At 42.5% G+C, this 16,762-nt stretch overlaps 1 protein-coding gene across 1 annotated transcript in view; it reads left to right on the top strand.

The window, feature by feature from the left end:
• minar1 (membrane integral NOTCH2 associated receptor 1) overlaps positions 1-16,762 on the top strand; it is a 66,131-nt gene that overhangs the window by 15,153 nt on the left and 34,216 nt on the right. The window contains exon 3 of the mRNA XM_075457618.1: positions 5,246-6,730. Within this exon, the coding sequence (XP_075313733.1) occupies positions 5,246-6,730 (1,485 nt within the window). The remainder of the gene's footprint in view (positions 1-5,245; positions 6,731-16,762) is intronic.

Here is a 16,762-nt window from a genome sequence, read left to right as displayed (position 1 = left end):
TCCCTGTTAAATTCAGAATAGAATCTAAGATTCTTCTCTCAAATATAAAGTTCTTAGTGTCCAAACTCTTATCTTAAAGATCTCATAGTTGGATATTTTGCCAACAGAGCACTTTGCTCTCAGACTGCAGGTTTACTTGAGGTTCACAGAGTTTCTAAAAGTAGAATGGGAGGCAGAGCCTTCAGTTATCAGGCCCCTCTCTGTGGAACCAGCTGCCAGTTTGGGTTCAGGAATTAGACACCCTCTACCTTTTAAGATCAGGCTTAAAACTTTCCTTTCTGATAGCTTATAGTTAGGGATGGCTCAGGTGACCCTAAAACATCCCATAGTTAAGCTGCTATAGGCTTAGACTGCCCAGGGACTTCCCCTTCTCCTCCCTCTGCTTTTTTTATTCTCCATGTACATATGACATCATTATTGGCATTAACTTGTGTTTCTCTTTCTCAGCAGGTATCCCTGTCCTGGTGTTACGGTGTTTGTTGTCCCCTCGGTCCTGTCCTCTGAAACCCCAGTTGGTTGAGGCAGATTGTTCTGGCTCTGCCAGAGGTTTCTTCCTGTTAACCATTCAACTAGAAAGCATTGAATTAACTAAGTAATGTTATAATAATAGTGTTAGTCTTTCAAAAAGTAACAGCAAAATCTCCTTAGAAGTGTTTGTATGTCATATTCGTAGCATATTCAAGCTTTTAGCGTTAGCTACTGCAAAAGGAAAAAATAAATAAATAAATAAACCATGAGGAATTATTTCTCAGATGCTTCCATTTCCCTGCTCTGAAGTTCAGGCTCTGAGAGTTGGAACTGATCCCTCTTTGTGGCTCAGTTTCTTCAGTGCAGCGTTGAACTGGACCAAGTTGTTCAAACAGTGGGATGAAACGTGGTTGCTGGACATCCACAGTCTTTAGCTAACTCTGCTGGAACATTAGCCTCAGATAAAGTTTATCCACTGGACTCTTATTTCATCTGAGGCTGCTGCTAGATGGAAGATGCATGCTCCTCAGTGCAGCTGACAACAGATAATTTCGATAAGAAGCTGTCAGCTTCAGTCAAGCAGGGTTGATACAAGCAGGCGGGGCTTGGAGGTCAAGGCTTTGCAGAGGAAGTGAAATGAACTTAAGATATGATGTACTTTTAAAAATGAACTAAAAAACTAAACTAAAAAAACTAAAAAACAATGTCAAGGTTGTGTTTTTGTGGAGTTTTACATTTGCTGGTGACTTCAAACACCCTAAACTGTGCTCCTAAGGACAGAAAAGGTTATTTCTCCACAATATGTCACCTTTAAAGTTTCACACACATGTGGTCTATTAAATTATATTGTTGAGCAATGTGTAAGCAACGTGTAAGGTATTTCATATAAAGAAAAACATATGCCAGGCGAATTAAAGCACTAAATACTCACTGAAGAGATATAGTTTTAAGAGGGTTTCGTGGGCAGCCATCCTGTTGTCATCAGGACCAAGAGTCAAAATAGATGAGGCTGGTATCGATGAGACTTGAAGCAAGATTCTTTAGTGGAGAATATTCTTTAATACTGTGTACACAGGGTCATACAGCTCACATGCATATCTCGAACAAAGGAAGCAGGTCCTATTTATACCCTATTTTGCATACTCTCTGTCTTTAGGTATTACTTTCATCACATGGTTTCTATAATTTAAGTCCAGACATACTGGTGCCATGTTGACTTGTCATATGTTTTCTACTTACCCACTTGTACCATATATCACCATACTGAACCTTCAAAGGTCCATCCATCCATCCATCCATTATCTATACCGCTGAATCCGTCGGTCGGGTCGCAGGGGGGCTGGAGCCTATCCCAGCAGTCAATGGGCGAGAGGCGGGGTACACCCTGGACAGGCCGCCAGTCCATCACAGGGCCACATAGAGACAAACGAGACAAACAACCGCACACTCACACTCACTCCTAAGGACAATTTAGAGTCACCAATGAACCTAACATGCATGGTTTTTGGACAGTGGGAGGAAGCCGGAGTACCCAGAGAGAACCCACGCATACACGGGGAGAACATGCAAACTCTACACAGGCCCTTGCTGTGAGGCGACAGTGCTAACCACTACACCACCGTGCAGCCCAAAGGTCATGCAGCATCAATTGGGTCTGGCTTCTCCCAAAACATACTATTATATACAGTAGTTTGGGTTTGGTAGCTGTCTGAGTCCCTGTTACCTGCTGACCAATGGGTTGGCATCACATGACCAATGGAGCATAATTTGATTGGCTAAATGCCTGTTCAATTCTATCCAGCATTGACTGATTATCCTTGTGATCAGGATGTTATTGTAGACGTATTAGATCACTTCCTGTTACCACATTGTGGTCTGTTGGGATATTTGCTCTTTGATCACTAAATATTACTAAATTTCTCCTTATGGTGACACATCTCAGATCAACATGTCTGTCTTTAGGTATTATTTTCACCATATAGTTTCTATGAAGAAATTCCAGGCATACTGGTGCCATGTTGACATGTCATATGTTTTGTACGAACCCACTGGTACCATATATCACCATACTGAACCTTCAAAGGTCATGCAGCTTAAATCCGGTCTGGCTTCTCCAAAACATACGATCATACCTGTCCTTTTTGTATTTAAGCGCTAACAGGAACTCCCTTGTCCACACCCTCAAAGGAGTATCTGCGCTGCCTCTCGCGCACAGCAGGAAAATAGGCCTGCCCTCTGCCATTAATAAATAAGTTAGCACAGACATCAATTCTAAAGGTATGGCCCACAGGAAGCCAAACATCCTATTCTGAAGATTTTGGGCGGCCCAGGAATAGGTATAAGAATTCCCATGGTCAATAAAGCATGCGCATAATCAATGAATATAATGACCACACAAAGAAATTGTAACAATAAGCAAAGTAAAAAAGTGAAAACAAAGAAGAAAAATTTTGAGAATGATTATACAACAGGAAGCGGCCAACAGGAAGCACCACAAATAAACAGGATGCAACAGATTTTTGTGTCCACTTTAGTTCTATTCTCATTTTCAATCATTTTTACAGTCTAAGCACTTGCAATAAAGGTTTGAAAAGTGCTTATTTAACTGATTGATTAATACAGGCCCCAGAACTCAAACAAAAACTGAACCAAAACACAGAACAAACACTAAACTAAGGCACTAAGAACAACTAAACCAGAGCCTAGAACAAAAGCAATGATGAAATCAGATGAAGGCAAAGAATAAACTACAATACAAAAATTCAAACTCCATTAACATAACAAAAACCCACAAACCCGAACCCTCTTTGTGGGATGTTCATTCAGTTGTTTTCTTTTGTAGAAATAAATACATAAATGAAAACAAGCAAACAACAAAAATCCCTTCTGCTATAACACAAAACTATTTAGTTTAACACCAGAACATTTGGGCTTTGTAAAAAAAATACCAGAAAAATGTGTAGATCTAGGAGGTAGATCTGAACAGGACAGCCTTGTGAAAATGCCTCTTGTTAAGTTTATCGGTGGAGGTACCAGAGCATCCAAACCCAGCTTCCAGAGGAAAACTGTGATAAGGGCTTTTAGGAATTGGCATAAACCTTCATTTTTCATAGTAGACTTTATTCAATGTGTAAGCTTTTCTTGACTTTCTACTTGTGTATAACAATGCTGTAATTCAACACAGATATGCTTAAACTAGCAGGTGATGAATACTTGTTTGTTGATCATGAAATATTAATGCATACATACTGTAAATGTGTGCAGTGTCAGAACTCTCTTTAAACAGCACAGGGATCAATAAAACCCTTGTCAATCAAATACCTCAGTATTTCAGTCAAACTACATTTCCTTTTGTTTACTGAACAAACAGGAAGTGGTTTGATTGTGTTGATGGAAATATCTTATTTCAAGCAGGATCACAACCTCTAACTGACATTACTTACTGTTCTACGGTCACTATTTCAGCCACTACTAAACCTTCTATAACCTCTTCCAGCCCACTTGGAATATGGGCCAAAGGACTCAAAAGTCAGGAAGACCACAGAGCATGTGTTGAGTGTGTGTCGGAAAGGTTGTACGTGCACTCATCGCAGCCATGTCTTTTCACAACCACATCTTCCTCGCAGTGTAGAAATGCTGCCTGATGTTGATAGTTTTCACTCGCATGTCCTGTTTTACATGCCTTTGTTATTTTTACGACAAAAAGTACATGCAGACAAAAAGGAAAAGGCAAGATGGGAAATGAGGAAGAGTGGTTGAGACAGCAAAGTTAGGAGTTGACAGGAGACAGAAGTTGAGACAAAGAATTTCCAAAAACATTTGTAATTTTTGCATGGCTGAAAGTCGGCATATGTGGATGTTCATGGATGATTAGATGAGTACATAACTAAGTAATTAGTAAATCAAACTAGACATAAACAACTAGTCTTCATCTCACCAGTGACCGCATGTTTTATTACATTTAAATAGTATATGGCACAATGCTATTTTTCTTCAACTTGACGCCAATAACTTCAAAGAAAATAGACTAGCCCCAAACATTTATACATGAACATCAACCAGCTTACACAATAAAATAAAGATCCTGCTGTTCATGTTTCGGCCAGCATGCACAGTGTGCACAAGCAAAAATAGTGTTCTTTATATTTAAAGTGACTGATCAAAGGGGTCCAGAAACGGGGTTCAGTGCTCATACTAAATAACAAATGCATCTGCCTTTCAGAAAACAGCTGCACCCAACTCCTTTTTCACACTTCTCCACTTATTTTGTAAGCCAGCTGCCAGAACTTTTAAGATAAATAAAACATTGTCACTACTTTCCATCACATGACTAAAAGGTGGTGCTGGCTGAGTGTAGTTTGGGCCTGGATCCTATCCAAACTACTTCGGTATTTTATCCATAGACATTGATTAAAGTTGTCGAATCAATAGTTATATTATTAACTGAAGTTGTCAGTGAGAGTTGCTTTTCAACACATTTATGAAGAACAGGAAGAAGCATACTGGTTCTATAGAACTTGGGGGGCCTTTATATTAATGTGGACTGAAAAGGAAATCTTCGCTGTCCCTGATAATGAGATAATGATACACAAAGCTGCAGAAATCTAATCATAAAGAAGTTAAGAAAAAATATGAAAAATTGATTAAATTAAACAACTTGTTTTTTCATTAGTCTGCTTTTTTTAATAATATTTATATACAGAATACTATCTCAGCAGTATTTGTTCATAAGTGTCATCTGAAGCTGACTCAATCCTTGTCTGGCTTTTTGTTGCAGGTTGGAACCAGTGAATGTAAACAGGGCAGCAAAGCTGCTGGTGGCTACCACAGGAGGGACATGCACAAGCCTGCTACCTTCTTCAACCACAGCTTTGAACTGCCCTACAGTAACCCCTACTTTGAATCTGCTCTGAACTCCCCTCTTCGGGACAGACTGAGGGTGAAGCATGAAAGCCTGGATGACTTGCAGGCATCCACGTACTTCGGTCCCACCACAGTATCTGAGCACGTCACCAGCAAGAAGCACACCAACAAAGCAGGGAAGCAGCCTGCATGGCCGGTTAAGAGTCTCAGTCTAAATACAGAGGAGGGTCCACGAGATTTTGACAGACCTTTTCTAAACAGCAAAGCAGTTAAAGAAAACCACCGCTGCAACATCAGCGTTATCGATACTGACAATGAGCAGCATTTTCACCGGCCAAAAGACAAGGTAGTACATTCTCCTGGCTTTGCAAAAACAGGTAATGAAATAAAAACCAAGGATGTAACATTGATGGGAAGAGCACCCACAGGTTTGGATAAAAGAGTTGCACCCAAAAACCTTTGGGACAAAAATAGGAGCAGTACATTGTTTGCCAGGGGAGACAACTCCTCCAGTGTTGGTACTCAAACAGAGCTGACTGGGCAGAAGAAGGTGAGGGATTACCCGTCCAAATACAATGACAGAGAACGACATAACTTGAAACACTCTGATGAGGACTCTGAGATCATTAGTGATGATATAAGTGACATTTTTCGTTTTCTGGATGACATGAGTGTTTGCGACTCTCTGGGCATTGTTCAATCATCATGTCATAATAGTAATGGGTCTCTCTCTCAGGGAACACTGAAGTCAGAGGGCGATAGCTCACCTGAACGCAATACAGTCAAACTAGCCAAGTCCAAGCTGGACCGTCTCTTCCATTCACTGGAAAACACAGATGATGAACTAAAACTTAGTGTGTGTAAGCTTGTCATGAGAATTGGTGAGATTGAGACAAAACTGGAGTCTTTGTCAGGGGTTCGCAGTGAGATATCCCAGGTACTTTCCAAGCTGAACAAACTGGATGAAAAGATTCAGGAGCCAGAAACCCACGAGAGATGTGGGGAGAGGACATTAGGATCAGAGTCTGGTGCCACCCCAGATAAGCCCCATCCTCACCCAAATCTACATTCAAACACTCCTCTTTCATCCCATGTTTTCCAGTGCCACACCACTGGTCACAATGTGAAAATGGAATTTGGCCACACAGGGGAGTGGGTTCACTCAGATGAGAGTAACAGTGATAGCCTCAGGATGAAAGCCCTGAAGAGGGGCATGTTCACGAGAAGGTCGTCCTGCTCACCCAGTGAGGAGAACACTACCAATGAGTCAAAGGTGGCCAGCATCACCAACTCTCCATGTGATTGGAGGACTGTGTCCCACACCTGCCACCCCGGAGACAAGACAAAGAACAAGGACAGAGAGCGGGAAAACAAGGACAGACATCGAAGAGTTAAAGAGGTACGCTGACTGTTTTTTTTCATTCTAGAAAAAAAGATTATATGAACAGAACAGATGCAGAACACAACAAAACAGATACTTACACTGTACGGAAACACAAACTTCAAGTTAGTTGAAAGAAACTACCTAGCCACACTTTCCAATTAATAAAAGTACAATTAAAAGTTACCTATTAAGTGCCTTGTTTATAATCAACAACTCCAATCTGCAGTATAAGCAATTTTACGCGACAAACCCTGGGCGGCGCCATTACCCTCCACAAATGCACTTCATTTCCACCGGAAGTAGTTTGCGCAGCGTTTGCCAATGTAACCAGATGATGCTAGCTTTGACAGCCCACTCACAGATCGTATAGCTAATAATGTCCTTACAATGGGAGCAGAGTTTAAATATGTTAACTGGAGATGGAGTTACTATCCCCCACCCGAATTCGGTGCAGGACTGGGAGGATAACGTGACGACGTGGCCAAACATAACATACAAAACTGAGCACCTAGAAATAGAAGTACCCTACGACCAAGGCTTTGTTTAGGAGCATATCACAAGGCTGCATACATTTTACTTTTCCCACATGCTCCCGAAAATCGTTGATGATTTTGTTGAGGGAAGGTTACAGTTCTGCAGTAAATATCTCAGCATTTTAAAACCAAAATAAACTGCCCTATGTAGGTGCCCAAGGGTGCCAACAGATGTCTGTTGTTTACATAATGTAATATAATGTTGAATATATTGTTGTACAAAATTGAAAATAAAGGTTGATGTAATTTCATTATTGCACTGAACTACGATCATGAGTGCCCTATCTTCCTTAGTGTTACAATTTCTTTTAACAGTTCATTCATAGTAAACTCATACTTTACATTAATAACACTGGATTAATTAAATGTTTTGAGGAAATTAAACAAACAGCTTCAACTAGAAAGATCATGTATTTAATCCAAACAGGTATTAAAAAGTGAAATACAAAACGAACCCACACAATTACATCACTATAATAATAATTTACAATATTAACTGTTAAACATATACCATGCACACAGGGACACAAGGCAAGATTCTAAACCTCATGAGGCATTCTGATCAGTGGACTTCTCAGGTTAACTAGCCCAGCACAGATGGTCAAGATGTTGTCCGGTTTACGTGCCATGATGGGAACGGTCTGGGATAAAATCTTATAGATCAGTGTTTCCCAAACTTTTTTGGCCTGAGTACCCCCTGAGCCTTCTTGTCACACCACGAGTACCCCCTCACACATACAACGCGTGCGATGATTCTCCAAAAGTAGAGCAACACAGCGGTTATTACATGAAAATCATTTTATTTAATATCCTTAACTTGAACATAAAATTCTCAGGCTTTCTCTCTCTTTTTTTTAACGTCAGTTGAATTCAACATAAGAATAAAAAACATTTTCTTGAAATATAAATAATTAACCAAAATAGCATAAATACTAAATCCAAATAATCTTCCTTTGTTATCTAACTTAGACAAGTAACATTTCTCTTTTTTTTAAGAATACATGAACATAACTCATTTCTCTCTCTTTTTAAGAATACATTAACAGGCCTAACTCACGTAACATTCATCACAAAACTGGAGTCTCCTTCATAAACAGTCCTCCATAAAAGTGTGACACCTTAATAAATAAAAAAATTAAAAAACTCCCTGTGCGCCGCGTACCCCCTGCAGTACCTACGCGTACCACTAGGGGTACGCGTACCACAGTTTGGGAACCACTGTTATAGATCTTCAGTCTCTGGATTGCTCTTTCCACATGTATGCGGACATTTGTCAAAGCACTCTCTATCTAACCACTCGTTCAAGTGCTTTCTTGAGTTTGTACAGCCAACTACTGCACATGTCGTTCCCGAACCACTTTTCCTCTTAAGGTTTTCCATCCTTTTTCTCACTGCGTCGATATCGGAGCTAGCTAGCAAAACAAACTGGAGCCCACCAGAACGGAAGTGGAAAGCATAGACGGCAGGAGTTTAGGAAGTAGAGCAGAAACGGGTCAAAAACTTGTCTATACTCTGATGTTAAAAGTAAACTGCAGAGGTCAAAACACATGTTACAATTAAAAAGGAACTGTACCAATCCCACCTGCATCCTACCTGTTGTGTGTCAGGGAAAAGGCTATCTCGAATAGAAATAGAATAGAATAGAAGAATACTTTATTCATCCCCCAGTGGGTTAAATTCAAAATTTGACAAATAGCTCAACATTTTTTTTTTAATCATCATTTTTTATCTGAAGGACATTGCAGTAAAAGTACTGTTTGCCAGTGAACACATAGCAACGACCAGGAAAAATTTACTCCCAAAAATTTCAAAATTGCTTTTAGCATAAAACTTTGATGCATGACAAAGGCACATCAGTACTGGCTTCAATGTCATGCGTGAAAGTACAGCCGGCAAGGGAATTAGTATCAGAGGTGAAACGGTGAGTGTGAAAGGGAGAGCCAGCATCATAGAATGCACTGCTATGACCAACAAGGCTGTGGTCAGCCATCTGATTCTGCTATGCTGACTTGATGTTTGTAGGCACACACTGATGCAGCTTGGATCTTCCTCTATCTGGTCTGTGTGAATTACCAGAGAAGAAAAGCGATGGGACGATGTTTTTGTGCCGATAAAGTGCAACCAATATGCGAAAAAGTCTAAGTAAGGAATTGTCTGGCCACAGATACGTACGAGGTTGTCAGGGTGGACGTGTGTGCCCAGTTTCATGATCTTGCGATGATGATAAAGCTTTAAAATCACAAACGCCATCACACGATTTTCACCGCCTGGCCACGGCCACGCCCTTTGAGGTTTGCAAAAGTTTCTCCATGATTTTTTCCCCCCCATGCCAGAGTAACCTGGACAAGTTTGAAGCTTTTTGCATTAAATCGGTAGGAGGAGTTCGATCAAATGCGAGGTGTGGAAAAAAAAGATGTTTCTAACCACCAGCTGGTGGCCCTAAAGGTGGATGTCACTATGATAATATGAACGCGTTCAAGCTGGGTCCAGCATTCACCGTATCAAGTTTGGGACAGATTGGATAATGTATGTGGGAGTTATAAGCGACTTAATTTTTGTGGCGAGTGATGGCGAGTCATCAAACTTTGAGGCGTCTCCACGGCCACGCCCTTTGAGGTTTGAAAAAGTTGCCCAATGATTTTTTTTCCCCCCATGTCTTAAGAGTAACCTGGCCAAGTTTGAAGTCTGTAGGATTAAATCTGTAAGACGAGTTCGATCATATGCAAGGCGTGGAATCAGTCAAAAATGGCAAGAAAACTCACTTTCCATCCAAAATGGCCACCTTCCTGTGGACGTGGAACCATGGCGACATGAGACTTTTTTGTGCGTCTGGGCATGATGAATGAGTGTACCGAATTTTGTCGTCCCACACGAAACTAAGTCCAATGCGAGGACCATTTTTAAGCATCGTAGGGGGCGCTACAGAGTCAATGAGCGACTCCCAAAAATATAAAGTTTAGATTTTTTCATGTCGTCAACTGGCAGGTGGTGCTTGCAAAATTTCATGAGTTTTCGAGTACCTTTTGAAAAGAATCGGAAGAATAATCCTTACAGATACAATAGGGTCCTTGCAGTTTCACTGCTCGGTCCCTATTAATAACTTTATCTGTGAGACATCAGCCTGCGTTTGCACACAACTTGAGTTTAAAATGAAGGCATCATAGTGATAAAGGTTCCAATGATAAACAATCAAAACATCAACAGTTAAACATTAACATCGTCAGCCGTGTCCGAGTCAGAGTTGCTAGAGGGAGAACCTGAAAGTAAAGGAGTTTGTTGATTCATTTGAACCATGTGGTGAGACACGGACTTATCAGTGGCGCGCACAATGAGGCCCCGCACACAGGGAACAATACAGCAGCCGCAAAGAGCCAAGAGACACAATCCAATAATGACGCCTGTGAGGAGGGAGAGAATTAGAGCCTTCCATTTGCCAAACATTGAATCAAGCCAGTAAGGGAGGTGTCAACGCCGGAGTTTTCAGCCAGTTCTTTTCTAGGGGAGCGAAGGCCGTCTAGAGCTCTGGACCAGAGGTCCAAGGATGGAGTGAAGAGAGGGACAATCAGAGAACTCTTATCCATATCCCTTGGAAGAACACAACGTCCAGTTCAACAATAACTAATCTCAAACACGCAGTACTCAATGTCAGATCTTTAAGTAACAAATCATTCCTGATAAATAGTTTTATTTCCTCTCACAATCTTGATTTTATGTTTTTAACTGAGACACGGCTTGACAAAAACACAGCTAATGCAGTCCTGATTGAGTCTAGTCCACCTCACTTCAATTTTGTGTCTGAAACATGAGAAAACCAGAGGGGTGGGGGTGTTAGTGCCATGTTCAGTTCAAGTTGTCATTTGGGGTTTTTCCATCATTTGAGTATGTGTCATTCAAAATGGAGATAAAACAATCTTCCATACTTTATGTCACCATTCACAAACCACCACAGAATTGTTTTATTGATGATTTTACTGAATTACTTTCAATTGTGTGGACTGCTTTTGACTGTTTAGTCATAACAGGGGCAGGGCCGTTTCTAGCTTTGTGGGGGCCCTAAGCAAGATGCCGTTTGGGGGCCCCTAGTTTGTCAAACTACAATGAAGAGATTCCTAACCCTTTAGATGGAACACTAAGATCTATTACACTTTATGAGCAAAACAGGCTAGAGTTTAAATTAAACATCTTAAGTTGAACCACTCAGGCAAGTGAAACTAATAAGAATATATAATACAAAGAAAACAATAAATAAAATATTTTGAGTTTTTTTAAAATATTAAACTGTAATGTACAGTGTCCCTTTAAAGATTGTACCCAATTACAAAGTAGATAGATACTTTATTGATCCCGAAGGAAATTCAAGCATCCAGTAGCAGACATAAAGCAATAAAAAATGTTTATACAATTATAAACACTTTAAAAACAATCTAAGAATTTAAAAAACTATTTAAAAAAAACAGTTTAAAAATCTAAAGTGACCAGTGAAATAAGACCAAAGTGAAATATAAAGTGACCAGTGAAATACAGAAGCGCCATCACTTAAAGCTGTTGTACATCCTGATGGCCAGAGGAACAAAAGAGTTTTTGAAGTTGTCACTTTTAAGAAGTTTCTGCATTTATCTACACATTGTACTTGTTAAAGTAATAAAACTAAGAATAATGATCCAATGCCACAATATTCTAAAATAATCAACAGGATGCCTAATATTTGTATATCACTTAAAAAACTAACAGTAGAACACTTCTAATTAGAGGCCTATAAATAACACAGCAAACTTAGTAAATGAATCCTAAGTAATGCCAAAATCGTGTCAAATACCTGAGAGACAACTTCCACTGAACAATGACAGAGCAGGACAACAACATGCCTCCCTCCCTGCTAGAATCTGAATAAACTGGAGTCAGTCAGTCATTCCCGTGGCAGGACTGACTGTCATACTCATTTTATATAAGCAAACTTTCATGAGGCAAACACTGAAGCCGAGTTTATAACGAACAAATCCCAGCATTTATCCGAGACTAGCTAGCAGGACAAATAAACACAAAAAACGTCCCACCTCCAGCTATCCAGCCCACATCACCCAACACAGGCCTTACCTTTGTCCTACCTTGGTCGTTTTTCTTCCTCCATTTTTCCTCACCACTAATATAACTTCTTTATGAACGTTGGGTTAGCAAAACAATTACACCAAAAACACGAACTTACCAGCAAGGGATGCACGAGCGTCATCTCTCCCTTTTCTTTTCTTTCTTTTGTCAGCGCCAGAATCATGTGGCCTTTTACTTGACATTCTAAATCTTCTTCACTGTTAACGGGCATAACTCGGAAAACGTCAAGTAGGAGGATGCTCCACCACCTCCGATGCGGTAACTTTGAAGACTGTACCATTTCAGGAAGGGGGGGGGGGGGTTATAGATAAGGTATCTAATTTGCCCGAATCGAGTAATAGGGCACAGAATTAAGAAAAACGCTGGGCCTGTTCATGACTAATTTATATTATTTCTTTCATGTAATAATATTATAACTATCATGACATTTTTTTTACAACCTTAATTTTGGGGGCCCCCGCCAGGTACTTGGGGCCCTACGCGCTCTGCGTACTCTGCGTATGCGGAGCGGCGGGCCTGAACAGGGGACTTGAATGTGCACGTGGATGTAGCCCTTAACAAGCAAGCTAAAGAGCTCACTGCTGTCCTTGAAATGTTTGGTCTAACTCAGCATGTGACTGAGCCCACCCACAGCAGGGGGCACACTCTAGATATGCTCATTTCAAGGGGTGTTGTTATTTCAAACGTGGATGTTGTCGATGTTGCTTTATCTGATCATTTCTATGTTTTCATCGACCTATCTGTTATACCCAAACCAGTTGTTCAGGGAAGACTCATAAATGACAGCACAGGGACACAGTTTATGGAAATGATTAGGTTTGAGAACACCCCGTGTTCTAATGTTGATGATCTGTTGAACTCTTACACATCAAGTCTCTTGAATGTTTTGGATACCATTGCTCCTGTCAAGGTTAGAATGGTTAAAAGTAGGCAAAGGGCGCCATGAAGGAAAGAAGAGTCGGTCAGGGCACAGAAAAGGGAGTGCCGGAGAGCCGAGTCAAAGCTCCTGGTTCATTATGAGACTTACAAAGAAAAGCTGTGTGTGTTCAACCAGACTTTGCGTAGAACAAGGGAGAGTTATTTTTCTGAAATCATCAAAAACTGCAGCAACCACTCTCGTGTCCTGTTTGCTGCAGTAAACAGATTAACAAACCCTCCAGTTTCACTGGCTTTAGAACTCATTTCTACATCTAAGTGGAATGAGTTTGCAATATTCTTGAATGACAAAGTTCAAGGCATTAAGAATGCAATAATTTCCACAACACAAATAACTACTCTGGACTGGCGGCCTGTCCAGGGTGTACCCCGCCTCTCTCCCATTGACTGCTGGGATAGGCTCCAGCCCCCTCCCCCGACCCGACCGACGGATTCAGCGGTATAGATAATGGATGGATGGATGGAAATAACTACTCTGCAGCCAGCTAGACACCTAGAGCTGACACATTTCACACCTGTTATTGACAAAACAGTCAGAGATCATCTGCAGTCTGAGTTCATCAACGTGCTGCCTTGATGAGTTGCCCACTAGATTCCTAAAGTCTGTGCTGAGCAGTTTGTTACCACAACTCGCTCATCTAATCAACATCTCACTCCAGACTGGAACGTTTCCTAAGGCCTTAAAAACCGCTGTCATTAAGCCCCTTCTAAAGAAGAGCAGTCTTGATGCCAGTACTGAACAACTACCGGCCCATATCAAACATGCCATTCTTAGGCAAAGTCCTAGAAAAAGTTGTATACCAACAGCTTAGTGACTTTCTCCTGTCTAACAATGCTTTTGATACTTTCCAATCAGGCTTTAGGCCCCACCACAGCACTGAGACAGCTCTGATCAAGGTGACAAATGACATCCGCCTGAACACAGATGCAAGTAGAGTCACAGTCTTAGTTCTGCTGGACCTGAGTGCTGCCTTTGACACAGTTGACCATGCGATCTTATTACAGAGGTTAGAAGACTGGGTGGGAATCTCTGGTCGTGCTTTAAACTGGTTCAAGTCCTATCTGGAGGACAGGAAATATTTTGTTGAAATCGGTAACTGTGTCTCAGACCGAATGGCTATGACCTGTGGGGTTCCCCAGGGGTCAAATCCTGGGACCCGTGCTGTTCAATCTGTACATGCTTCCATTAGGCCAGCTAATGCGCAGCTATAATGTGTCCTACCACAACTATGCAGATGACACTCAGATCTACGTGTCACTGACAGCAGGAGAACACGGGCCTGTAGATACATTGTGTCACCACATCGAACAGATCAGTGTGTGGATGCAAAACAGTTTCCTCCAGCTAAACTCAGACAAAACTGAAATCATTGTCTGTGGCCCACAGAAACAAAGAGAAAGTGTTATCAGTCACCTTGAGACTCTCTCTCTAAAACCTAACTATCAAGTTAGAAATCTCGGGGTCATATTGGACTCAGACCTGAACTTTAACAGCCACTTTAAATCAGTAACATCAGCAGCTTTTTACCATCTAAAAAACATTGCCAGAATCAAAGGAATAGTGTCTAAACCAGACTTAGAAAGACTGATCCATGCGTTTGTCTCCAGCAGGTTAGACTGCTGTAACAGCCTGCTCACTGGGCTCTAAACGGGCTGTAAGACAGCTGCAGTACATCCAGAACGCTGGTGCTCGAGTCCTGACTAGAACCAGGAAATACGACCATATTAGTCCAGTGCTCAGGTCTCTGCACTGGCTTCCTGTCGCTCAGAGAATAGACTTTAAAACAGCTCTGCTTGTGTACAAGTCTCTTCATGGTCAAGCGCCAAAGTACATCTCTGACATGTTAGAGCCATATGAACCAACTCGGGCTCTGAGAACCTCAGGGAGGGGTCTCCTGCTGGTGCCCAGAGTCAGGACTAAACAAGAGTAGGCTGCGTTTCAGTTTGATGCTCCTAAAATCTGGAACAGCCTTCCAGAAGATGTGAGAAGGGCCTCAACTCTGAAAATGTTTAAATCCAGACTGAAAACAGTTCTATTTAGCTGTGCATATGACACCTGAAAGTATTTTATCTGCATATATATCTGGACATTATACACTAACATCACATGGACGCACCAACCAGTCCAATTGGCAGGCAGGCTGGAATATAGCTTACTGTGACGGCCACACAGCCCAAACATGTCAGGGACGGGGTGAGTAGAATGCAAAATAACATTAAAAATCACATGTCGTGGGGGACACTGCCCAGGGCATGTCTGTTGAATTCATTTGCAGATTCAGGTTGGGATTCATAGTAAACTATATAAGTATTTTGTGCTCTAGATAACTTAAAATGTGTCGGTGGTGGAGACTCCCCCATGAGCTGTCACCTTACCGTGGTGGGGGGGTTTGCGTGCCCCAATGAGTCTGGGAGCTATGTTGCCCGGGGCGTTAAGCCCCTGGTAGGGTCACCCATGGCAAACAGATCCTAGATGAGGGACCAGACAAAGAACAGCTCATAAACCCCCTATGATGAATGGTATCTTTGGACAACGTGTACCTTCGCCCGGACGTGGGTTACCGGGGCCTCCCCCTGGAGCCAGGCCCAGGGGTGGGGCCCGCTGGCGAGCGCCTAGTGGCCGGGTCTGTGCCCGTGGGGCTCGGTCGGGCACAGCCCAAAGAAACTACACGGGTCCCCCTTCCGACAGGCTCACCACCCGTGGGAGGGACCAAGGGGGTCGGGTGCATTGTGAGCTGGGTGGCAGCCGAAGGCAGAGACTTTGGCGGTCTGATCCTCGGCTACTGAAGCTGGCTTTTGGGACGTGGAATGTCACCTCTCTGCTGGGGAAGGAGCCTGAGCTGGTGCGCGAGGCTGAGCGGTTCCGGCTAGATATAGTCGGACTCACCTCGACGCATGGCTTGGGCTCCGGAACCAGCCTCCTCGAGAGGGGTTGGACTCTCTTCCACTCTGGAGTTGCCCGTGGTGAGAGGCGTAGAGCAGGTGTGGGCATAGTTATTGCCCCCCGGCTGTGCGCCTGTACATTGGGGTTTACCCCGGTGAGCGAGAGGGTAGCCTCCCTCCGCCTTAGGGTGGGGGGATGGGTCCTGACTGTTGTTTGTGCTTATGCACCGAATGGCAGTTCAGAATTTTGGAGTCCCTGGAGGAGGCACTGGAGAGTGCTCCTCCGCGAGACTCCCTCGTCTTGATGGGGGACTTCAATGCTCACGTGGGCAACGACAGTGAGACCTGGAGGGGCGTGATTGGGAGGAACGGCCCACCCGATCTGAATCAGAGCGGTGTTTTGTTATTGGACTTCTGTGCTCGTCACGGACTGTCCATAACGAACACCATGTTCAGGCATAAGGGTGTCCATATGTGCACTTGGCACCAGGACACCCTAGGCCGCAGCTCGATGATCGACTTTGTGGTCGTATCGTCGGACTTGCGGCCGTATGTCCTGGACACTCGGGTGAAGAGAGGGGCGGAGCTG

Source organism: Odontesthes bonariensis, chromosome 1, assembly GCF_027942865.1.
Source record: "Odontesthes bonariensis isolate fOdoBon6 chromosome 1, fOdoBon6.hap1, whole genome shotgun sequence".
In the NCBI taxonomy this organism is placed as follows: Eukaryota; Metazoa; Chordata; class Actinopteri; order Atheriniformes; family Atherinopsidae; genus Odontesthes; species Odontesthes bonariensis.
The sequence above is the reverse complement of the archived record's forward strand: the minus strand, read 5'-3'. Positions and strand labels throughout refer to the sequence as shown.